A 25,231-nucleotide genomic window follows, 5' to 3' on the forward strand; every position below is an offset into this window, starting at 1 on the left:
AATTCTGGAAGTAAAATTTGTCAATCTATCAGAACAGGGTAGATATAGTTTGGCTATTATTTTTATACTGCTTTATTAACTGTTGTTTAATTGACTCTGACCTGACTGTGCTGTATAACAACTTAAGCTTAAATACGGAGTTTGAGAATAGGCTAAATACTTATCTAAACTTTTATATCATTCTATATGCAGATGACACAGTCATTATGGTGGAATCAGCCCATGATTTGCGATCAGCGCTGAACAAGTTTTATGACTATTGTAAAATATGGCAGCTTAAGGTGACTGTACAGAAAACGAAAATAGTAATTTTTTTAAGGGAAGATTACGACGTAAGGTACATTCTTTATTATATGACCAGGCGCGTAGCTGAGGCCAAATTGAAGTGTAGGCAAAATTACGGCAGGAGGTCCGGGGGGGGCTTCGCCCCCTCCCGAAGCTCCGCGGAGATAGCGTTTTAGAGCATCATTTATGCCTCTCCTGGATGTATTTTATCTAAAAAAAAATGGCAAAATTAAGTGCAGGCAAAAGCTTTTTTGCCTAACGGCAGCTACGCGCCTAAGGCAATACAGAGGTTGAGATAGTAAAAGAATTCAATTACTTAGGATATATCTGTTGAGAACAGGAAGTTTTAGGTCTGGCAAAAAGTATGTTGTACAAAAAGCAACAAATGCAATGTACAACGTCCTGAGAAAAGGAAAGAAACAAAATTTGTCAATTGAATGTCAATTAGATCTTTTTAATAAATTAGTAAAACCAATTTTATTGTACGGATGTGAGGTCTGGAAAATAATGATTTATTAGAAAGGGTTCAGTTAAAATTTTGTAAATTAGTTCTAGGTTTAAAACAAACAACACCTACTTCAGTTATATATAGCGAACTAGGTTTGTATCCATTGAATATAGACATTCAAGTTATAGAATGATATCATACTGGGTAAAAATACTTAAGGAAAAACAGAATAAATTATGTTATAATGTATATAAATTATTACTTAATATGCGAGTCGAAAATAGGGAAATATCCCAGTGGATGAATCAATTGCAAAATATTCTCAACGAATGTGGCCTTACGTATATTTGGATAAATCAAGTATTCCCTTCCGAAGAAGGGATATAACTGACTGTCAGAACTATATTGCAAGATCAATATAAACAGACTTGGCATTCAAACATTTATAATTGCCCGAAAACTATAAATTATCACATCTTTAAAACTGATCACGCCTTTGAAAATGATTCTAATACTCTGGAAGAAAAAGACTTGTTGGTTTTTAGTAAATTTAGAATGATAAATCATAAGCTCCCAATTGAATGCGGTCGATGGAAAAATATACCAAGAGAAAGCAGAATTTGTACTTTATGCAATGAAAATGCAATAGGGGATGAGTATCCTTATATAATGGAATGTAAATATTTTGCAGCAAGGAGGAGGGAATACATTGACAGAAGATTTTTCAATAACTGTAATACATTGAAGTTTAAAGAATTAATGAACGTGAGAAAAAAATCAAAGCTTAAAAAACTTCGCTCTTTAATCAGAATTATCGACAAAAAGGTGAATTCTCTGAACTAACATAGCTATACATATCTTCTCAATGTATTGTCTGGTTACTTAATTGTATAATTGTATTTTTATCTGTTTTCTTTTATAGTTCTTGACTGTATTTTGTTTATGTGTTGCTTACCTCTGTAATACAATTTCATATGTAATGACTGATATGTATGTCTGTATACCATTGTTTCAACAACGGTTTGTCAGAATAAAGTATATATAGTAAGCGTTTTTTGGTATTCTATATATGTCAACAATCATTAATCATTGTATCTTGATTTTTTATAACTGGTGCTCTAGGATTTACAGAACTAGAAAAAACACGTTTACATTTCATATTTTTTATAAAATAATGTGATGCATGCAACCAGAAACATTACAGAAGGACTTTGATTTTGTAATGTTAAATTGTCTCCCCCTGACGTTCTATAGTCTGTCACAATACGTTGTGTCGACGTCGTCGTAATTTTTTCTGGTGTATTGACAAAAAGACACTGTTCTATTTTAACGTCCCCATTCACGAAAACTGGGTTTGCACATATGTAAAACGGCGAACTTGCTGGTAAATTTTCTAAATTTACATCCTTCGTGAACGCAGGAAGATACTCTTTATTTGAATGAGCTGTACATTTTGACTGGTCAACACAAACGACAATTATTTCCCAATATATTTGTCGCCCGTTTTTTAAAGGCCATGAAAAATGAATATTACTATCCATGACTTCTATGATCGTCAAATTCATTGTAATATGAATAGGATGCACAAAACTGAACCCTTTGACGCTCCTCATTGGGTTGCAGTCCAAAAATAGCTTTCTTAATTTAGTCAGTGCAGTAGTGGCAGTACCGTCAAATGTCACTAGCTGATTTTTATGAAGATTTAATTCTTCCAAACTTTTAAGATCTTTGAATCCATGAATATCAATGGTAGATATTAAGTTCAGTGCCAAGTCAAGTCGTTGGAGATAAGTCATCTCTCGAAACATGCCTGGGTGTATGTAACGTATCCTATTCTTCGCTAGATTGAGTATATAAATAGATTCTTTCATGGAATCGAACGCACCTGCCGTAATATCCTCTATCACATTGTGACTTAAATCCAAAGAAACAATTCGTTTCGTTCCACTAAAGTAAGTTTTCCAAATTTGCGTCAGATTATTGCTCTTTAAATCTAAACTATCCAATGTCAAATACTCAAACGCATAATTTTCAATAATGCTTATTTCATTATTTGAAAGGTCAAGAACTTTTAGATTATTCATTCCTTTAAATACATCATTTTTGATTTTGGAGATTTGGTTATTTGACAGGACTAAATTCTGTAAGCCCGATCTAACACTATCAAGATGAACTTTCTCCACTGTTCCTATCTTGTTACCATGGAGATTAAGATCTTTAAGCTGTGATAAGCCGTTTAAAGCCTTTTGGGATAAATTTGAAATTTGATTATTTTGGAGAAGTAGTTTTTGTAGTGAAGACAACCTTGAAAACAAATCTCCAGAGAGCACAACCATACTATTACCAGACAAATCCAAAGATTGCAACGTTGACATGTCGTGAAACAATGTCAGCGGGAGTGACATAATATTATTATTTTGTAAGTGCAATTCCTTCAATTGCGTTAAATTCTTGAATGCATTAACACTTACAGATCTGATATTATTGCTTTGTAAATACAACTCTTTCAACTTCGATTGCACAGAAAACACTCTGTCGTCAATATTCTCCAATCTATTGTTCCGAAGGTCAATGACCATTATATCTTGTAGCGAATCGAATGTGCCGGCGTCTATTTTCATAATTTGGTTACTTGCAAAGTTAAGATTTTTCAGTTGTTTGAACCTTAAGAATAAATTCCGGTGCAAGTGTTGTATCTTATTGTGACTGAAATCAATGTAGGTAGCTGTTTGTGGTATGCTGTTAAGTACACTTTGTATGTTACTGTCAGTGATTGTGGCATTGTCACAGTACATATAGTAATCCATGTTACATCGACAAAGTGCTGGACAGGCAAAAATCTCACTGACACAAACCATCCAAATCAGAAGGAAGTACAGGAAATCCATCTCCGGTGAAACTTTTTCAAGTTTTGTTTTTATCTGAAAAAAAAAAAAATTATGCAATCTTTAGTGCTTGTTGGCACCTTAAGTGTGTTTATTTTACATACGCTCGAAATTTGAAGACTTTTTTAAAAACCGAAATTTTCTTTTGAATCACGCTTAGGTACTAGTAATTGAAATAGTAGAAGAGGACCAGAGTAAGTCTTCGTGTTTGTTTTTATTGTGTGTTTAAGCACGTTTTTAACCAGTCTAACCAATAGAGTCAAATATTTCACATTATATGTGGTATAACGTTCATTTAGAAGCAAAGTTATATATTCTACATACTTTACTATAACCTATCAAACACCCTTTTACTGGTGACATTATATTTTGTTGGTACAATTGTTAAGTGCTGTATTTATGTGAACATTTTCGTTAGAACTTTGCAAACTTTCTATATTTCAAACAATTTTGAAGTTAAGCTTTATAACTTACCATATTAAAGGTCAAAGTTGCGGCTCCTCATCAGTGGCATTTCGTTAACTGAAAATATAATTTTGTGCATGTACTTAAAATTATATCCAAATTGAAAGTTACTCAACGATGCAATAATTGGCACGTAACATTTTGACTCTGGTAATGTTTTCACGAAAGTCAGAAAAAATGTTCTCAGCGATAGATAGAGCTGTCGCCAGGAGTCTTTGTTTATTTGACAGAAAACATACAATGTCGAATATTCTTTACAGAAAGTCGATCACTGTTACCTATTATAATATCAATGAAATGAAATATTCTGACAATACCTATGGCTAATTGTTCGCACTAATTATACCATCATCTGTAAATTATACAAGATCCCATAATTCTATGAAGTCGCCGATACCTTTTGATTTCACAAAAAAAAAATCCCAAGTTGTTACACAAATCATAAAAATTTTAAGAAATAACTTATCTAACATGAAAATACACAAATTAAGCACAGCATATGGCAGGTATGTACCATAGATCCTCGGCAACTGACCTTGATTATAGTTTATAGAAACTTTCCCTGTCTATGTTTCATAGCCTTGCACGTTGACACGCGATCAATAAAGAAAAATTTTTAAATTCTAATCTAAAATCTGATCTGTCAGTATTTAAAGCTATCTGTTAATATACCTTAGGTTTTGACAGCCTAGTTATGCATGGTTGGTATTCATTTTCATAAGTACATGTCTATATAATATTTGAGTCTATTGTAAAGCAAGTCAGTCAAAGATCAATTTCATTCAGAAATTCTACCTTATAAATAAAGCATATTCAATTTTGTTGGCATTTAAAGTATCATGTGAAGTTCTATGGTTCATACAAAATTGCAGCCCTCGAAATTGAAAATTTCAGAACATAAAAATACTACGCGACCACCCATTACAAAATAACCAGTATAAACAAACTGAAAATTTACTGACCTGATCCATCAGCCAGGCTAAATCCTATGCGAACATTGTTAACCAGAAATCTTTTATACATGAGACCATTATTAAATTTCTTTCTTGCGTAATTGAATCTTATTTGGCCATAAAGTATTCATTTGCAAGGGCTGTAAACTATTTACACCGGACTCCATGACCTACCCCCGAGGTCTTAACACACCATAAATTTCCAATAAATCGAAATATTAACAACTTGATAATTGCTCCGTGTTTTCAAAACAAGCTTTCCAAGACTGCAATATAAAGTTTTAGAATGTTAACTTTCTTTTATGTTGTACTTTGAATTCAAAACATGTTTTTAGAACTTTAGAATGTTCTAGTTATGAGTACGGACACGAACACAATTTAACGACACAAAAACCACCTTCGATGACACCAATACAGTAGTAATTACTAAACACCACCTTCGATGACACCAATACAGTAGTAATTACTACTGACTTTGAAACATATTATATATTAAACTTAACATTTTGCGTCACAGACCCCAATAACTATACCGATAACCGTAAGTATTCTTCTGGAAGACCATTCCCAGTGCGTGTGGCATCGTTGCCGCGACATTTTCATGGACCAGTGCGATTCTCTATTTTAATATTATTTCCGTGTAATTTTGAAGTAAACTAAGCAGGTACAATAGGTGGGAAATGAAAATATTCTTAAGACATCTTAACACCTGGAATATAAATGGCTACTTGGCATTTTATAATTAATCACTTTTAAGTTAGCACCATTCTGAAAACCAACAAAATCTTGGTATCTATATCGCCCATTATTCATATATAATGTGCCAAAATAGGTCCCATGTTGTCAAACAGACAATTTGTCACCTTAATGTAATAACAACATGCCCTAAACACCCGATATTATATTATTGTTATCAATGGATCTTCGATTGGTCAATTACTGGGCAATAAATATTAATATTAGGAGGCGATGGGGGAACAACAACGGTAGATAACCACTTGTATTTGTTTCAAGGGGAAGTCATTTGCTCCTTATCAGTATAATTACCCTGGATTTATAGTCGTGTGATTTTTATCAGATATGTCATGTCAAAATGTCAAACATTTGTGAAAATATTCGTCACCAAAAATATAAATGAGCCTATACATTTAGCGGGTATAGTTAAAGGTCCTGGATCAGGTTTCTCATTACAAACACTAAATGGTTTGTGTTTGACTTTCCAACGTCGTATAGGGTAGATGAAAACGATAGCACTTCAAAATATCGATTGTGTAATTAAAACAGTTCAACAGCGAGCTTCCCGCATGAATTTAGAAAAAATAACATTTATATATTAATATCTTAACGCAACGTCTTTACGCATGATATACAAAGTCCGTCGGTCTGTCCAATACAGCCATGACCCTTAAGACACTAGTTGTTGGCTTTAAGTCCCAGTTATTACTTAGAAATTATAAGTCACCTATTATTGATTAAAATGCACCATTTGGGCCATCGCAACCGTCAGAATGTGAAAGGAATATAAAACTTATCTAAATTTATTTTTGATACGCCATCCTTTCAGGTTAGTGACGAAATTCTTGGGTGCACTGCATAAAGCTTTGTATAATTGTAATAGAGTTAAATTATTTAAAACAAGGTTTGACGCCAAAACATTGGTAAGAAATGTGTGACTTTTTTTACCACCTTTGTAAAACGACTCTTAAGAACTATATGTATACCTAATACATGTACTATAAATTAACAAACAAGCATTATATATATTATAGGGGACGACGATTTGATAATTAGGGGTAAAGGTGAATTGGAAGATTCGGATCAAAGCATTTATTTTCACCATGTTAACGTTCAGAATAATTATTTTTCACATTCGTATAATCAAATTATCTATTTTAATACCCCTATATAGTGATAGGAGTGTCTTTCCGTTCCGTCCGTACTTCCTTCTTTCCTTCCGTTACATAGGGGGCACATCTCTTATCCGTTACTCCTCCTATACCACTGAATGGAATTGAATGAAACTTTCACATATTCCTTATTACATGTTACCATTGTGTACCTCCTATTTCAAATTTTGATCCGAATCAATTTCGGGGTTTCACATATCAGAACACACAGACTTTGTCATTTGTTAATACTGGGACATGACATCCGTTACTCATTTGTCATGTCATTTGGTAATATGGTTATATGACATCCGTTACTGCTCCTATACCACTGAATGGAATTGAATAATACTTTCACAGAATCTTTAGGACATGTTCTAATTGTGCACCTCCTATTTCAGATTTTGATCCAAATCAATATGAAGGTCAAATGGTTACTTTCCAATTGTTGGTTACGCAAAAAAATATTTTAGATCTATAATATTGGAATCATAAATACTCTTTTTTGATTGTCTGAGACCTCTAAAATATTTTAATTTAAAAATGACAATTTGATAATTTCAATAAATGTAACTTTAAAAATATCAGTTTCAGGAAGAAACGCGGGTATCGAAGTTTTTTTTCTTATTCAGACACCACAGCTAGCATAGTACACATGAACTTCTTCTACAAGAAATTCTACAAGTTAGAACATATATACTAATTGTAAGACTATTTACTAATTACTTGCATTACATAGAACTGTCAACACCGTCACCTAAATACATTTTTAACGACCGATATTTTAGATAATCCAATAATCTAGACAAGTGAATAAATATTACAGTACTTTAGTAATCTTTTTCTGCTTCAGAAAACATTTTGGGAACATTAGACAGAGGTATTTTGAAAGCTATCAAAGCAAATAAATAACCCGTGTACAATTTCACATCTTCTCGATTTAGGTATTAAATTTGATATGTTGCACCTCTAGACAAGATTAAATGTGTCGTTTTGATAAATGATTTTACCGTCTGATGAATTGTATAATGATGAATTTATTCATTTAAAGTGTGCGATGTTACACGATACTCCATTAAGAATGCTTGACTAAATATGTAAACATAATCTTGAACTTTCTACTCAAACTCATAACTGCTTATATACACTGGCTTATATCAAGGCTCATTCATTAAGGTGTATTTCAACAGTTGAGTCAAACCTGGGAGTCAATGCAGCATAGTGCAGCCGTAAATCTATCCTTTATACATCATGACATTTTTATTGTCAATTGTTTACCAGTACTAAAGACTTCAAATATCTACTAAAATAAAGTGCAGGTAGTAAAGTAATTTCAACAAGAGTCTGTCCAAAGTTAAGAACAGAAACATTGTTATGCCCTACGTTCGAATTTTATTGAAATTTCCTGTTTTTGCCCAACAAAATCAAACAAGAAAGTAAATAAAGAAAAAATTAAACAGTATGTTTGTTCAAGCACAAAAAAAGTATTGAAAATTATCAAATTGTCTAGTTCAAGGTGTTAAAATGACGAGTGCAACATGTGTTCCCTGTAACATATTGAAACTCACCAAGCTTCACTTCACGTAAACCATGCACATCAATACAATGTTGGTAATATAATCTATATGTATTTATACTTTAAAAATCCTTAATACAATTGTCATTAACACCATTCCAAATTGGTTAAATTTCTACGAATCTGCTATTCACCATAGTAGTACAGTTAATAATACTTCAAATTAAAGTGAAATCTGTAAGAAGACTTGAATGGCCATCCACTATAGCCGCGATACGGTTCCTCTTTGTCTATTAACTTTAAACAATCCTCGATAACCAAAATATAGAAAAAAAAGTAGAGGAAAAGTCTAAGTAGATAAAAGATAAAACTGTCTTTGAAGACAAGTGACTACGGACGTGTTTACACATATACTTATAAACCCATTTAATTCAATGCATATTTTAACTACAAAGTTGAATACTTACGTTTTAAGAACTTAAATTGTTTTCTCCACATCCTCAGTAATTAAGTTGTTTTATCCATATTTTAGAAAACTGTTACAAACTTTCAATGTTAACCTATTCCACGCATACACCTGGTTAGTCAGGCAGGTAAAAAGTTTTATTATCCCCAACACAAACAGTCAACACAAGCGCCACTTTAATCTGTTTATCGTCCAATAAAGGAGGATCACTTTCTATCAAGCTATTTATCCTGCGGTACCAAAGGGCTTTAAGATACCAGTCACTTTACACACCTTTATGAAATACTAAGTTTATTGACATCGATTTGTGTTGAAGTTTTAGTTGTTGTGACTTACGGAAAGTAAATATTGAATATATCTGTATAAATCAATAAAGGTAACAAATTGTTGAGGTATTTAGGGTATTGTAAAACACACACAACCTGTCCAAGTGATCTGAAGTGTTCTAAGTATGGGGTCTCTGTCATAAAACCACCGTTACACATCTTGTTTCAGGTATTTCTGTCAGATCTGACACAGACGGACGTATTATGATAGGAATATGAAGTGTAAGGTATAAGACATTTATTTTTATTTAGATACAGGAGATAACAGTTTTTGGGCACTGAATTTTGATCTGAAAAATGAAAACAAGGCCCAAGCAAAACATATTCGGACAGACGGTGGTTGGATAAGTTTACGCCTTGACAAGTAAAAGTTCCGATCATAGACCATGAACAGGTGGTGGGCATTAAAAAAAAGATTCAACAAGAACGAAATAGCTCTTAACACTAAAATTCAAAAACTATATCAGTAGTCTGTCCCTATAAAAAATGTTTCTGCCAGCCCAAACCATCAATTTCAATGATTTCCAATGTACATTGCATATGTAAACACATTTTTACCTAATTTTAACTAGTCTTAGCGGTATAAGGCTTAGACCAGACTATACACGTTTCTGATATAGGTGCAACACAACATGCAGAGAATAAAGAAGTTATGAGTTGTTTAGCATACTGTGCGTTTTTGCGAAAACAGTTAAAAATCGATCAATTAACTGAAATTTGCTTTATCACTGATTGATCTCATGAATGATAAATCGGATAAAAAGAAGACAAGTGTGATATGCAGAATACAGGGGTGACTGTGCAGATTTTCACTTAACTTGTAAAACACGTGCTTACAACGTTCAATTGAATTGGCTTATTAACACAATAATAGTCACCGTCAATAAGTCTGACCATTTCAAAGGTCGTAGTCCAGTTTTGTTATTTTATGGGCGTTTTCGGAATTAAATTGTAACTTAATACTTTACATCTTTAGAATGTATTACACTTCTGAGTGAAATTTAATTGAAGAACAGTAAGATGAATCTTCTACAAAGCTACCCTTTGATCTGTCCAGCTAAGGTTGACAACAGATATTCTACATGTCCAAGCAGATGATAATAGATATATATGTACCATCAGAAATCTTTATTTCCAATTCAATCATTCTATATCTTTGTACAAGTCAATCGGATCAAACAGATATGGCATGAAAACATTGAGCCTGATATACATGTATATGATATATTGATTTTAAAATTTTTTTAACACTTTTTTACCCCCGAATAAAGAAATGCAATCCATCAAGTAGCGTTAAATTTTGAAACATTTTGGTCTGCCTTGCACAGAATCTACTATTTATAAATTTGACAGTTGAAATTGTTGCCCGTACTCTGATTGTATATCCTATAACACATATTTCAACAGTCGCAGGGATAAATGGCGACCGTGGCAATCTTAAGTTCCACTTAAAGCATGAGGACATATAAGAGCCGGTATAAACAATATCCAATTCAATTTTATTATATTAAACCAACAAATGGGTTAACACAATTTCATATAATCTTTAGAAATAAAATGAATTGTTTATCACGTTTTTGTCATACTTAATTAGACTTACCCGAGAAATGGGGCACCCTGACCACAAGGGGCTGGTCCATCTATCAAAGATTTTATCACTTATAGCTGTGAGATTCACACATCTGCCTGACTGTTCAATCACTTTTATAATTACAAACCCTGGAACATCAAAGAGAGAAAATTAGATCTGTTTGGACTATGTTCTGGATTCGAGCATGTTTTATTCTGTGACAACAAAACAAGACCGAGGTGGAAGTGTGCATGTTGTCAGACAAAAGGTCATAGAAGTATTGTAATCAAGTCGACCGGATATAACTCGTGTTTGATTAGTGTTAAATATGTTCAGTGTTATTGGAAAACGACAGAATGTGTTAGTTTAACTGTTAAACTTCAAATAAAAACAAATTATTGTCAGTAACGTTTGTAGATGCAATATTAAGATATCAGTTTTACTTTGTTCTTTTACCCCCTGACCTTCCCGAGGCATAACTGCAAGACGGTGAAATTCTGATATGAACTCTATCGTCTTGTACTTGGTTTTCTCGTCTTTTGCCATTTATAGTTACCCGACAAATATATAATTTGTATACACATTTACAACACCCTAAGTTAATACCGGTTCAGATAGGAAAGCAGATGGCACAATTTGTTCCCACTGTTTTATCCGCCACACTGAATATATATTTGGTTGATTTCATATTTGAAGAATTTCTGCCGAGTACTATGTATATTTGTTCAATCCAATAATATAAAAAAAAATAATAATTTGATTTTTTTTACAAAATAAACCCCTATGAAAAGCTTATGTAACCCGTTTTACTTCTCTGTACGAATTTTAATCATTTCGAACCGCAAATGCCTGATGACTTCGTGTCCTCATTCCATTGTATAATGTTATAAAATATCGTTTTCGTTCTTTATTATTATTTTCATAAAAAATTTACTAAATTTTCACTGTTTTATTGTCAAAAACTCTTGATCAAGTTAACATGTGTTAGAGTTCAAGTGCATGAACAGAAAATGCATTTAAAGTCTTAAGTGCACAGTAAAGAAGAGTACCCTGTGCGCAGTGCGCTCAGGTATCTCTGGTCGATCCAGTTTGTTTGTTCAGTATGCCTTCTTATGTTGTTAGCTGATTCTCGTGTAAACAGTGAACCAATACAAACATACAACCTTAATCCGTCAGACCTTAATAGGTACATTTTGTTGCACCAAGGTTAGATTTCATTCATAGAAAGATTTACCTTTCAAATGAACAAATTCGGTGAATCGAATTTCTAAAATCACACAGGACCTATAATTATCTTGTAAATCTCAGATGTAATTTTCGGGGGTTAAAACATAATTTAATATCAGCCTTTCATTGTCAAATATCCATAACTGATATGGGAAATTTCAATTTCAGCTTGAAAAAGTCTAGTAAATGAAATTTTAATTAACATAAAAATAAGTAAATGGCTTTTATTGAAAATTTTGTGCACATTGTGTTCTTGAAAGATCTTTATAATGATATTTTCAAGGATTGAAAGCTTTACCAAAAGGAAATGTCAAACAATCATATCTTTTTGTCAATAAATCACTTCTGACATGACTTACAGGTAGACAAATCCGTGTTATGTAAGTTAGCCAGATACCGAGATCCATTGAACCAGTCAGATGATAGACTCGACTCGCTCTTTAAGAATTCAGTAATGGAAGACTTTAGAGACAACCAATAGCTGTTGAAACAAACTACCTTAAAGTCCAGGGTTTTTTTAATATCATTTTAAATCTAAACTGTGTAAATTTCATGTAAACAGTGTAGGTCTATAAACATAACTTACCTTTATCTCGTTTAACTCCTTAAGGAAATTACGACTATCTGTAAGTTTCTGGGATTAAAATTCTAAGTCAATGTGTCATTAATACAGGGATAAACTGGAATTAATCTACAAGTCAAGTATAATCCACACAAATATGTGCACTAACTTTTTGACTAACAAATCTCACATCTCCGACTTCTAAAGGGTTTTCTACTTAGTGTAACGCTGTATAATAGCCGAATGAGTTGTATTTGAACATAGACTTCCTATCAAATCCTACTCTGTCGTTTGGCATCTGCTTGATCTCGTATTTTAAGACTTCGATCTCGTGTGAATTTTATAGTCTTTCAGCAGTCTACCTGTTACTGAACCCTACATATGGACAGTCCTAAATTGATGTTTTATGGCAACTGCCAGACGAACTGTCTGTGGTCATGTCTCCTTGCATCTGATGTTAGGCCCATAAATTTTATGAAATGCTGCTTGCAGCTATTCAGTCCTAGTTTAATTTTTCGGTGTGACGAGGACTATTCCAGGGCCATGTTAACACTGCATCTACAGCAGGTGTAATCCTGTAGTGTATTATGTCACTGAGATCATTTTATGTCATCTTGTCGTCATTAACTTGCATATTTCTATTTCTCTTGATGTTGCTATGGTACCGTAGAGTAATACTTTACAATGATTTTCCGTCGTTAAATATCAAGATTTTAGATGACCATACGATATGCAACTGACTGTTTTTTTTTCTCTAGTTAAAACTTCCCGTATTTAAGCAACTCAGTCAAAAGTCGTAGGAAAGCAACTCGTGTTTTTTCTCATTGAATCGAACTTAGCCCATGGTCCAGATGAGAATAAGGAATACTTGACAGCTAACAGTAAAACAAACAAAATAAAACAAAACAAAACGACACCGAGATCGTATTGTAAACAACTGATCACGATAAAAAGGTATGCATAGTATATGAATGAGACCAGTATAATACAAGCAAGAAGGCATTCATCTATTATACCATGACACTGACCAACATATTCGTTGATTATAGCGCGCTAATCTGTTCTCTGTAACAATGCTTCCAGGATCGTCAATAATATAAGTGATCAGTAACTTTTCTAAGCATCTAATTGGCTAACTCTATCAAAGGCATTGTAAGGTTTTTTTTTTTTTACTGCGGAATGCTAATTTGGGTTTTACTCAAATTTTGTTCCGCCTTGTATCTTGTTGGATTCGACCTAATGCGTAAGGAACAAGGGGTCTTTATTTTAGTCAAAGTCTCTTTAACAATGACAGCTGTGGGACAGACATGTGAGAATAACGTCTCGTTATTATTCCCGTAAAGATTGTCAACACCCAAAGCCCTCTCATTGTTACAAAAAAACGTACTCCATCCGTTACCTAGGGTCCAGCTGTGAACTTTGGTTGACCATTTAAATATGTTATAATTGACATTAAGCAATTATATCCATTTGATATCCAGAGAGAAGATCAAATCAAATGTTTTATATGAAAAATGTGGAATTTAATTCAGCTAATTTCAAACCGATTTCTGTAAATTAAAGGGTTAAAATACAAGCTAAGGGTATAAATTATTTGATACCTCTTTCATTAATTTTCATGCAGCATGATTTCCCTAAACATTTTACGAGTCAAAGTGGAAAACTACAGCATGAATTTTAAATGTTTCATGGATAATGAATCTAAAGAAAGAACCCAAGACAAGATGACAGCTGGAGAGATTAGAGAATGGGGATAGGATTCGATCTTTTTTTTAAATCCAGACGTAAGGACTGATGTACTCCATGTTAAATTTCATATAAGTTTAATATAATTAACTCATGCATTTTTACACGAATAAATGCTCATCTTAATAAGAACAGTAGTTAAGCTATACAGTGAATCACAGTGGCATCTATATCCTCGGAAATATATAACATTCAGATGTCGTATAGTTCACCTAGTTAAGACATATACAGACAAAATCTACTTTCACTAAGAGTTGGTCTTTGAGTATTGCCTTTTATTTGCATATAGTCATCAATTATATTTCCGTTTTTCTGCCAAAACATTTCAATTACGAACATTTACTAGCGTCTGCATAGTTGATAAATGTGTTCATTAATTCAAACTTTTCAAGCTTGAAATTAAAATTTTGCGCTTAAGACGTTAAGTTTTTGGTTTGAAAGGATAACAGGATTTTGGTTTACCCCCTATAAAGTATAATAATAAATGAAGATATTCTAGCTCTGTAAAATAATGGGTTTTTTTTTTTGGTGTTTTTAATCTAAAACATGTCGACTGAAACGAAGAGAAATGTTTTATTGCTTCTGTTAGTCAAAATATCAAACAATGTTTGGAATTAGCAGTTTGCAGAAATTATATTTAACAGGCTGCTACCACGTCTATAATTTAATCTTCCAAGATTCTTAATAATGGTGTCCACACTTATCTTTTTTTTTTTGGTAAGGGTACAAATTTAGCTATATTTTAAACCAAAAATCATACCGATCAGATGTAAGTTAAGTTTCACATATACACAATCACTTTGTTGATTGAATAACAAGTGGTAAGTACAATTCTCATCTTATGGTAAAAGTTTATTTGCCCCCTACTAACTAGTAATTTCTTCACACATAATTATGATCCTTATATATATCCCTATGTTCGTAAGATAACGTTGCGGTGCCGGGCTTCAAATCAAAAGTGATTTCCTCCCGAATTGTTCTAGAAATATCCAATTTTTTTTGGCGGAACCAGACATTTTGAAATGAGTATTCAGAAAAAAGGGGTTCCAGTCCTATTCTTTGCTCATTTTGTTTGTCAAAATTTTGTGCGTAATTAAAAAAATGTTTCAATATCCGGACCCTACCCATGGATCATCATTTGACATTACCCAGTCATGTAATAAGCTAGTCTAAGAATTTCCTCATACTTTGTAAAAAATTTCAAATCATCCTCCAAATAGATACCGAAGATGTTTTCAAAATGCTGGAGTCTTTGATCGACAACATATTTGTCCAGTGTGGTGGAAGCGTTTTTTAACAAACGGTCGGCATTCCAATGGGAACAAGTTGTGTTCCTCTACTTGCTGACTTATTCCTTCACTTTTATGAGACTGACTTAATAGCTGATCTGATTCGAAAGAAGGAAAATCGTTTAGCTACACCCTATAATCTCAGTTTCCGCTGTATAGATGTATCATCGTTGAACAATCCTAGTTTCGGGGATTTGATACATCGCATCTACCCCAAAGAACTTGAGATAAAGGGTACTACAGACACTGTGATGTCAGCCTCATATCTTGACCTACATTTAGATATCGATGGTAGAGGAAAACTATAGACCAAACTGTACGACAAACGCGATGACTTCATTCCGTATTGTCAACTTTCTTTTCATCTTTGGCAACAGTCCCTCACCACCTGCGTATGGAGTTTTCATATCACATCTCATGCTTTATGCCAGAGCTTTCCGTAACTGCGCAGACTTTTTGTATCGCGCTAGACTTCTTAAAATTAGGCTTCTGGAGTTGGGTTATGTTGAGCACTACAAGATTAAAGTCATCAGTACAGAAGTTATATGGTAGTTGTTCAACGTGTAATAGTTTTCCTTTCCTCTTTTGTCTACCCCGGATACGACTTCTAATGAGCAACTCGGTTGGTATTTCTAGAAAAGCAGAGGACGCTTACCCTACCGGTGCACCTGGTCCATGCTCCCAGTTTTTAGTGGAGTCCGAGTTGCTCGTTTGCTTTTGTTACTTTGTATGTAGTAATTTGTTTTTTTTTTAAGTTCTTTGTTGTGTTTTTCTGTTTTTCGTGTCTGGTCTTTGTCCCTGGATTGCATTCTTTTGATTTCAGTTAGAATCTTGGTTCCCTTGATTACTATTTCCCACTCTTCCAACTAAGTGTCTTCTTAATGGCTCGGTCATTCCAAATGCCCCAAATGCTCTCAATAAGATTTGAGAAACAAAGTCTCAAAATAATTTCCTCACAAATTTTGGGTTAGACCAGGGGGTCTAGATTTTAGATGAGAGGGTGCACAGTTAAAATTTCACCGAGCGGCGGGAGGCGAAAAATTTGTTGAGGTTAAATTTTTGAAATATTCTTCTAGAGTGGGTGCAATGTAGTTATCTTTTGTGGTAAAATTAGCGAGAAATTAAAGTTTCAACCGAAAACCGCCTAAATCTACCCCTGACAACCCATGCTTTGTAAATTTTAGGGGGAGGGAGGCGCACGCCCGCCTCGCTCCAGCATGAATCCGCCCCTGGGTTATACTATTAGTAAACAATGACCTTAAAACCCATCGTTAGGTAATTGACCTTAGAATAAATTAAAAGTAAATTGTAATTAGTTAACATAACCCAATACCATGTGTTTTTAAATTAAGACTGGTTTCCAGTGACTTATCGATTTAGTTGTTCCGTTAGAAGTAAGGGGCGAATTGACAATAAAACGTGATAGCTATTTTTCTCTTTCGGCAGTTGCCTCCCCCTGTCTAAGTTTACCTCTGGAAGAAACCTGAAATTTTTTTTGAGATTTTCATACTTTTTAATCTTATAACTAACTTTGACCACAATGTAAAAGACAAAAAGGAGTTTATAACCCTGCTCAGATTGGCTGTAAACTTATCAATTTGTGTTTTATTGGCAGCCTTAAAATGAGTTCATCATTACGATTGTGTTGCATTCATAGAATTGTTGCTCAGTCAGTCAGGTCTAGTATCTGTAAGCATGTGTTACTGTATCATTTTTCTTGCCAGATCCTTATTGGTGTTTTTGTTTTTTACACCATACATACATACAAACATATTGTCTTTTTTAGCATACCTATAGTGTACATTGTACTAAGGTAAAACATGTTTGTTTTTTTAGAGCAGTTGAATTTATTGGAAGCTCCTTTTACTATTTAGTGCAACCAGCTTACCAGGAGTATAAACTGCACTGGTCATATGGGCCTGTACATCATGTAGTATCTGTATTGACTATGATCTGACATAAATAGTTATCACAAAATTAATATTCTGTTTACTATATTTCTGTGCTTACACAGCACTCAGTTATTTGAATTTTTCCTTTGTTTTATGTATTAAAATTAACTTGTTAGAAGTTAAAAAAAATGTTATTTGTCTTAATTTCTAATGAGTTGTAACTAATGTATGAAATTACATTAATTATAACAACATGTACCTGATAATAGGCTATGCATGTACAAACCAAACTGGTGTCTAATTATTCAAAATGAAATTTTCTTTTATGGACATTCTTACACATACACTTATTGTTTTGTTTGCCTTTTCACTAATAGCATCTCTTTTTATTTCCATACAAGCACCTAATGTAAACAAAAGATGTATCAGTAGTGGAAGAAAAAGATCTGTTTACTCTAGCGATTCCAGGAAGTACATCAGTACAACACGTGGAAATGGAGTGCGTGGAGGACGACGAGGGAATGGTAGAGGAAGAGGACCAATAGATGATAACATGTTTCGATGTCCACAGTGTGACCACATTAATAGAAAGGCTCCAACAGCCAGTAAGATTCATATTAATTTTTATCTGCATCACCCATGGTGAAAGCAAGTGTAGTAGACTGTGTACCTATGTCATGCTTAGGGGTAACCTACTTTGTGTGATATGTAACTCAATAAGTATTTAACCAATATTCTTCAAACTTTGCACAGTGTTCATATATTATGGAGAAATTTGATACTGTTTATTTTTCGTTGATTTTTAGCATGTTGAAGTTATTTGCTTAAAAAAAATGGTAGATATCTGATAATATTGGTGTAAGGTTTTGTTTGAATGCCAAGAACAGAAAGATAAAATATGAGAAAGCACATACCATCTAATATAATTAAATTTTATAGCATTGTAATTTGTAGCATGTTTCAAACTTTCAAGACATTTGATTAAATGAATTTTAATGTACCTGATATTCTTAATCTTTTTTGTGTAATTTATATTCAGTTTCTTTATTTCCATTGTAACAAGGGACTCAGACCTTTTTGAATTGATTTTTAAGTGTTTAATTGTGTAATATGTTTTCCACAGTGGCCAGATTTTAATGGGGAAGGGTTGCGATCACACCAAAATACTTAACCCAGCCACATTTTTTTGCACCTGTCTAGGGTCAGGAATTTCTGGACTCCGTATATCTTGTTTTGTTTCCACCTTTAGTTTATTTTTTATGTTACTAGAATATATAGGGTCAACTCCTTCACAGTACCTGTGAATAATGATCTTTTGGGGCCAGCTGCAGCATGCCCTGTGGTATGAGGGTTTCCTCATCGTTAATTGGAGACCAATTGGTGGCCTGCGGCAGACATTTTCATCCAGGTGGGGTTGTTGTTTCTTTGACATATACACCATACCTATTCCTATTATATTATTTATTTTTAGGATCAAGGTTTCATATTTGTGCCAATGAAAAGTGTGGCTGTTTAATGTTAATTAGCCATGAAGAAACACCTCAGATTGAAATTGAGGATACAGAGGAAGAAAAACCTCCACTTCCTTTCCCTCGAAAGGTTTGGTTTAGCAATATAACATTAAGTTTAACAATCTAGAAACATGTGCAAAAATGTCCTATTATCTTAATATCATTAACATTAAATTGTAAATTAACTATGTATTAGGAGATAAATACCAATAAATTTTGTACAACTATGTATTAGAAGATAAATACTAATAAATTTTGTACTACACATTGAAGAGACAGCTAAAATTAACTTTTCTTTGGCATATTGGACATTTTTCAGCTGTAATACATGTAGAGTGCTATACTTACTTCTTAACTCTTTTGTATAAAGTTTTGTTGCTATTAATTAATGAAGGCACACACTGTTTTTTTTTTATAACCATGTATTGTAGATCCATGAGTTCTTAGATGGCTATGTGATTGGTCAAGAGAGGGCAAAAAAAGTGGTAGCTACACAAGTATATAATCATTACAAAAGACTACGGTATAATACCCCATCATTCCAACAGCAACAAGCAGGGGCTGATATTGTCCCCTATCAGGAGACTGGAATAACACCAGCCAGTCCCAGGGGTAATCAATGCTAACACTTGAAAACTACTGCTTTACTGTTTAGGAATTACCCGGTAGCATATGCCAGCTAGCTATTTATACCACCATAATAATAGGATAATTAATTGGAAAGAGTGCATGAATAACCAAAATATGATCACTAGTGCCAAAGAACACCTAGATTTAACGAGTGTGTGGAACTATTTATTATATAGATTTCCTCCATTATTCATTGCAGTTTTCAAAATAAATTTTAAATTTTGAAAAAGACTGAGTCATGTTCTACTTCCTGTTTAAAGAAATTCGGCCATTTCTGTCTTTGACCCATTTTACTGATGAATTAAATGATGACCGTTTTTTTTTAATGCACATAGCTATTACATTTAGTTATGAGATAATGGCAAAAGCACCAAAATACAGTAAAAACTACTTTTCTAATCATTATGTACATCTTAGTTTAATAACTCTTACAAGATCGACCAATCAGTGTGAAACTAAAATTACATGCAACTATTCACTGTTAGATACTAGTAAGGAAGGATGATGTAGCCCAAACCTGGTCATTGTTATGGAAGCTTAAAGATGCAAGTACCCTAGTTAACTATCCCATTATCAATTCTTCATAGTCTAACTCTAGGATAAATCTTATGTTGATTGTTGGAGCAATATGTTGTTAATAGAGGAATAATTGGTTTTGTTTTCCAGAGCTAATTCAGATAGCCTTAGCTCTAGGAAGTCCATTAGGTCCAGTCACAAGTTATCAACAACAGCCTGCTGAATCCCAACAATCTGGGATTAATATCATGGAATCTGTTGACGATAAATTAAATCTTGAGAAAAGTAATATATTACTAGTTGGACCTACTGGATCAGGTATTGTCATATTCTATATTAGAAAGAGCACATCAAGACAAAACTGTTTTACTAATTGAAGGTCTTATATATATGTCATATATTCAGTATTTTTGCCACACTAATATTATTCTACGATATTCACAATGCCAGATTTACCATGGTGATCTCCTTTTCCTCCAGTCCTTTACACCAGTTTTACCATGGTGGTTCTCTTTTTCCTGTTTCGCTGAAGTATCCATCTAAAGGCTTTGCCAGTGATGTTACATTTACCATTCCTGAATGAACATCCTATTCATTTCCACTTTAACTCACCTGGAGTAAAGATTCATATGGATTTATGCCATTTCTTGGCAACTCTTATCAATCGTCATCCGTCATCTGTTAAGTTTTTAGAAAATCTTCTGAAACCATCAATCCAATGTAGCTGTCTTTTTGGGAAGCATTATTTTAGGAATATCTACTTAAAAAATTGTCTTACATGCTAGCATTGTAAACAAAAAAGCCACTATAACTAAATATAGAACATGAGGTTTTAATTTCTTCATTTAAAGTTAAAATTCAAAAACTATGAGGGATAGATAAAAAATGGAGAATTCTTTCTTATGCTTAAAGAGCTCTAATAAAGTCTTCACTGTAAACGAAGATATTTTTTTGTTATTGCAAAAGCATATCAATGCTTTAACAGTAACCTAACAATATCATTAGTAAATAGCATGGCAATAATTGAAACACCACAAAGGCACTATGACATCAAATAATAAGAATCTTACATTGTATAAACATGAATACTGTGTATATATAAATCACCCATGCTATCATGTTCTATTGGTAGGGAAAACATTAATACCAAAAACCTTAGCAAAATGTTTAGATGTACCTTTTGCGATGTGGGACTGTACAAATTTAACTCCAGCAGGATATGTTGGAGAAGATGTGGAAGCTATTATATCACAGCTCTATCAAGATGCTAATCAGAGTGTAGAGAAATGTTCTCAAGGTTTGTCTCTTAAACAACAAATTTTCCATTTTAGTTATTTGAATGCTTCATAAGAATGCTGGGAGAGATTTTAATATTTTTAAGAACTTAAATCATTTTTTTGTTAATCTGGTATTTTTTTGTGTTTCTAATTTAGACAGTTTCATGATAGAAAAGTAGCACAAAAATTAGTATCTGCTAAAACCAGTGATCATACAATGAGACAGATCATTTCTGAGACTACAAAAATATTGTTGATGAATGTGTGCTATTAAAAGACAATACATTTGAACATTGTTAAGTTGAAATTGAAGGGACCAGGCAAAAATGTTTGAGTAAAACACGAAAATAGTATTGTCGATGATTGTTTCTGCATTTACATCATTTGTAGTGTTTGAACTTGTACATGTACTTCACTTTACATGGTATTTTGTGGTGTCTTGCATTTCATATTGGTAGATATTTTTGTGTGTGTTGTATATCATGTCTTAAACACTGAACGGCACCAAGTGTTTCAGGAAAATTTCCTTTTAATTTTTTCTACAATGTAAAAGTTTTAAGTGCATACTTTGTATGACTCACCCTAACACAATAAGGAGCATCGTCAAAGCATGTGCTCTGTATTACTAAGATAAAATTTCAGATTCACTAGCGAAACAAATGATTTGTGTCAACAAATAATTTCAAAAGCCATGCTAATTGTTGTAAAAACACACTTCAATCATAGTTTGTAATAAAGCAATCAGTTTGCAGACTAATTAGGTGACTTTGAGAAATCAGGGTTAGTTAACCTTGAAGTCTTATCAAGTGGACTGATTAAAAATCTTGACTTATCTGAGGTTTCGATTCATGCAAGTTTGAGTCATCCAAAGTAAAATTGTATTGGAGTAAGGAGAGTTTTGCTAGAACTTTGAAATTAGTTTGAGCTATCAAAGATTTCAACTCTTCCGAGTTCAACATATCAAGGATCGACTGTACTAAAATAAGCAACCAGGAAAATCATTGGTAATTGTTTGTTTTATTTACAGGGATAGTATTTCTGGATGAAGTTGACAAGATAAGATCTTCCAAGAGTTATGATCGAGACATTGGTGGGGAGGGAGTACAACAAAGTTTACTGAAGCTATTGGAAGGCACGGTTCTCAACATACAAGTGAAGAACAAGAAACTACAAGGAACAGTACAAATTGATACATCTAATATACTATTTATATTGTCTGGCGCTTTCACTGGGCTGGAAGATGTTGTTAGAAAGAGAATTTCTAAAAAGGTTATTAGTTAGGACAAGAGCAATTGACAGGAATGGCTATATAAAATATCATAACATGTTCTACTGTCAAATCTGTGTTAAACATCTATTATTACCGTCAAATCTGTGTTAAATATCAATAATTACAGTCAAATCTGTGTTAGATATCCATTATTACAGTCAAATCTGTGTTAATTATCCATTATTACAGTCAAATATATGTTAATATAGTCTACTATAGTCAAACCAGTATTAAGAATTGCTCTCAAGAAAGAAAATGGCAAAAAGCAGTTACTATGGACAGGTTCATAAGAATATTTATAAAAAAAAATAATTAAGATGAAAGCTTATTGTATTTAGTTTTGTAATTTTCTTTGAGTAATTAAAAAAATAGTAAGTTTAATACATGATGTGAAGTTTCTTTTAGTTCTCATTTTATTAACTATCACACTATTCTCCTTTTTAGTCTTTTGGATTTGGAGCTGAGACATTACAAGAATCTGTGACTTCTGTAGAAGGATCAGACACACCTCATTCCTCCTTATCAACAGAACAGAAGAAACAATTTACTGACTTTGAACTGATGAGAATGGAACAAAACGAAAGGGACAATCTTTTACAGCAAGTAGAAACACAGGACCTTGTTGATTACGGAATGCTACCAGAATTCATTGGACGTGTACCAATCATTGTGAAATTTCACAGTCTAAAACTGACTGACTTGATTAGAATCTTACATGAACCTAAAAATTCTTTAATAGCTCAAAAACAAACCCTACTAGGATTAGAAGAGGTAAACATTTTACTGTATAATCAGAAATTATCTTGTGCATTAATTGCAATTTTGTCATTTTAGTCAAAAAAGCTATTTTAATTTTGGTGATTTTGAGAAAAATTTCACGAGATGAATTTCTTAAGAAAGTTTTAATTAATTATTGCCATTTTAAGCCAATAAGATTGTCATAATATCTGACTTATACCTGTTATACTGCTGATTAAGGTGTTCTTGGTTGTGTTTATCTTGCAGTCTATTTAATTGAATTTTAATACAACTTTCATTTTTTGAAGAAATAAAAACAGCTTTAATTATTCATACACTGTTGTCAATAGTTTAATTAAGGAATCTATTAAAAAGCTTTACTTTAAAGTATAAAAATAAATAAAACACATCCAGTATGAAATTTTCAATTCATTAAAACTTAACAAAGCATAAAAAATCCATACTCACAAATGTAAATATTTATAAAGCTCATTAACAGTAGCATAGTGGCCATATAATTTCTATTAAGCTTCCAAAATTGTACATATATTGTTTGACAATAGATATTCTTATTTCAATATTTCTTTGTAGTGTGAACTAACCTTTACTACAGATGCATTGAAGGCTATAGCTGAGCTAGCATTGGAGAGGAAAACAGGGGCCAGGGGCCTTACTGCTATTGTTGTAAGTTGTATTAAATATCTTCTTTTCTCAAGTGCATTTTTTCTTACCTAATATATACTGAAAATGTACAGATGTTTATCTGGTTGTGCTGTGAGTACATATATTCAAGTGAAGTACGGTATATCACAATAAGATAGTTTACAAGAACAAAAGGATGTAGTGAATGTAAATGTGGGAATTTGATTGATACCACAACAATCTACTTGTAAATGTGTTAACATGACATGGATTTTTCAAAATTTTGGATAAAGCATGCTGGTTGATGGATTTGATATATCTTTAAGATGTGATGTAATTGAAAAATTATTGATATATCTTCAAAATGTGATGTAATTGAAAAAATATTTTCAAAATACATGTAGTTCCATATATATGGAAGTATGAGAGGGGCGATGTTCAGTTTAAAACTTATGTTTAAAGCTTTATATTCATGACATGGAAAGTGAATGTTTTTCAAGTAAATCTATACCAAGAAGAATGAGTGTTTTGTACTATAAGTCAAGACATACTATGTTGAGTTTCAGTGTATTTTTTACATCAAATCATGACATTACATTTAATATCCTCTCATTGAGACTTTCACTTGTTTTATCCTTTTGCAGGAAAATGTATTATTTGATGTGATGTATGATGTACCTGGGAGTGATATCAGTTCTGTGATAATTACTGAGGATGTAGTCCAAGGTTTATCATCACCTCAGTATATCAGGAACTCTGTGGTTTCCAATAATGAACAGTCTAATCAACAAGAAGTTTATAAAAGTTGATTAAAGCTTATTTTAAGAAAAAAAAACTTGTTACTTGTAAAACATTAAAATGTGTGCAATAAATTTCAAGCAGCTTATACTACAACATAGATATAGGTTTGCAATAATGACAGCATGTAAGTATCTGAATATTTGTTATACAGTCATGGCAAAATTCATCGGACATGACTGGTATTTTTAGCCACAGTTCCGGTAAAATTTGCGTAATTTCCGGACCAGATATCCGGTATGCTTTTTTTATTAGACATGCCTCAACTGGAACTTTCAGTTTAAAGATGGCGTTGGAGCAAATTTAAATCGGTCCAGCAGATTTTGTTAGGTT

The 25,231-nt window shown here is 32.8% G+C and overlaps 2 protein-coding genes across 9 annotated transcripts; one reads left to right on the forward strand and one right to left on the reverse strand.

The window, feature by feature from the left end:
- Nucleotides 1-1,880: 1,880 nt before the first annotated feature.
- LOC148615675 (uncharacterized) lies at nt 1,881-12,749 on the reverse strand. 8 transcript variants are annotated; one of them, XM_088582158.1, is made up of 4 exons: nt 12,614-12,749; nt 10,831-10,949; nt 4,093-4,140; nt 1,881-3,654 (listed from the first exon to the last, which is right to left on the reverse strand). In XM_088582158.1, exons 3-4 carry the CDS (start codon nt 4,093-4,095, stop codon nt 1,882-1,884), a joined length of 1,776 nt encoding a protein of 591 aa, XP_088438284.1. In that variant the 5' UTR covers nt 4,096-4,140; nt 10,831-10,949; nt 12,614-12,749; the 3' UTR covers nt 1,881. The 8 variants fall into 8 exon arrangements, with proteins under 8 accessions (XP_088438284.1, XP_088438279.1, XP_088438281.1 ...); XM_088582153.1 differs by lacking the exons at nt 10,831-10,949; nt 12,614-12,749 and adding an exon at nt 8,906-9,252; XM_088582155.1 differs by lacking the exons at nt 10,831-10,949; nt 12,614-12,749 and adding an exon at nt 8,491-8,829.
- Nucleotides 12,750-17,057: 4,308 nt separating this feature from the next.
- Nucleotides 17,058-24,935, forward strand: LOC148615676 (uncharacterized). Its single transcript, XM_088582165.1, has 10 exons — nt 17,058-17,313; nt 17,918-18,121; nt 18,988-19,115; nt 19,459-19,639; nt 20,324-20,491; nt 21,306-21,470; nt 22,478-22,719; nt 23,165-23,491; nt 24,050-24,142; nt 24,745-24,935. Exons 1-10 carry the CDS (start codon nt 17,247-17,249, stop codon nt 24,907-24,909), a joined length of 1,740 nt encoding a protein of 579 aa, XP_088438291.1. The 5' UTR covers nt 17,058-17,246; the 3' UTR covers nt 24,910-24,935.
- Nucleotides 24,936-25,231: the final 296 nt, after the last annotated feature.

The sequence above is a fragment of the Perna viridis genome, chromosome 5 (genome assembly GCF_037379345.1).
Source record: "Perna viridis isolate PV_CMFRI_1.1 ecotype Kerala chromosome 5, ASM3737934v1, whole genome shotgun sequence".
NCBI lineage: Eukaryota > Metazoa > Mollusca > Bivalvia > Mytilida > Mytilidae > Perna > Perna viridis.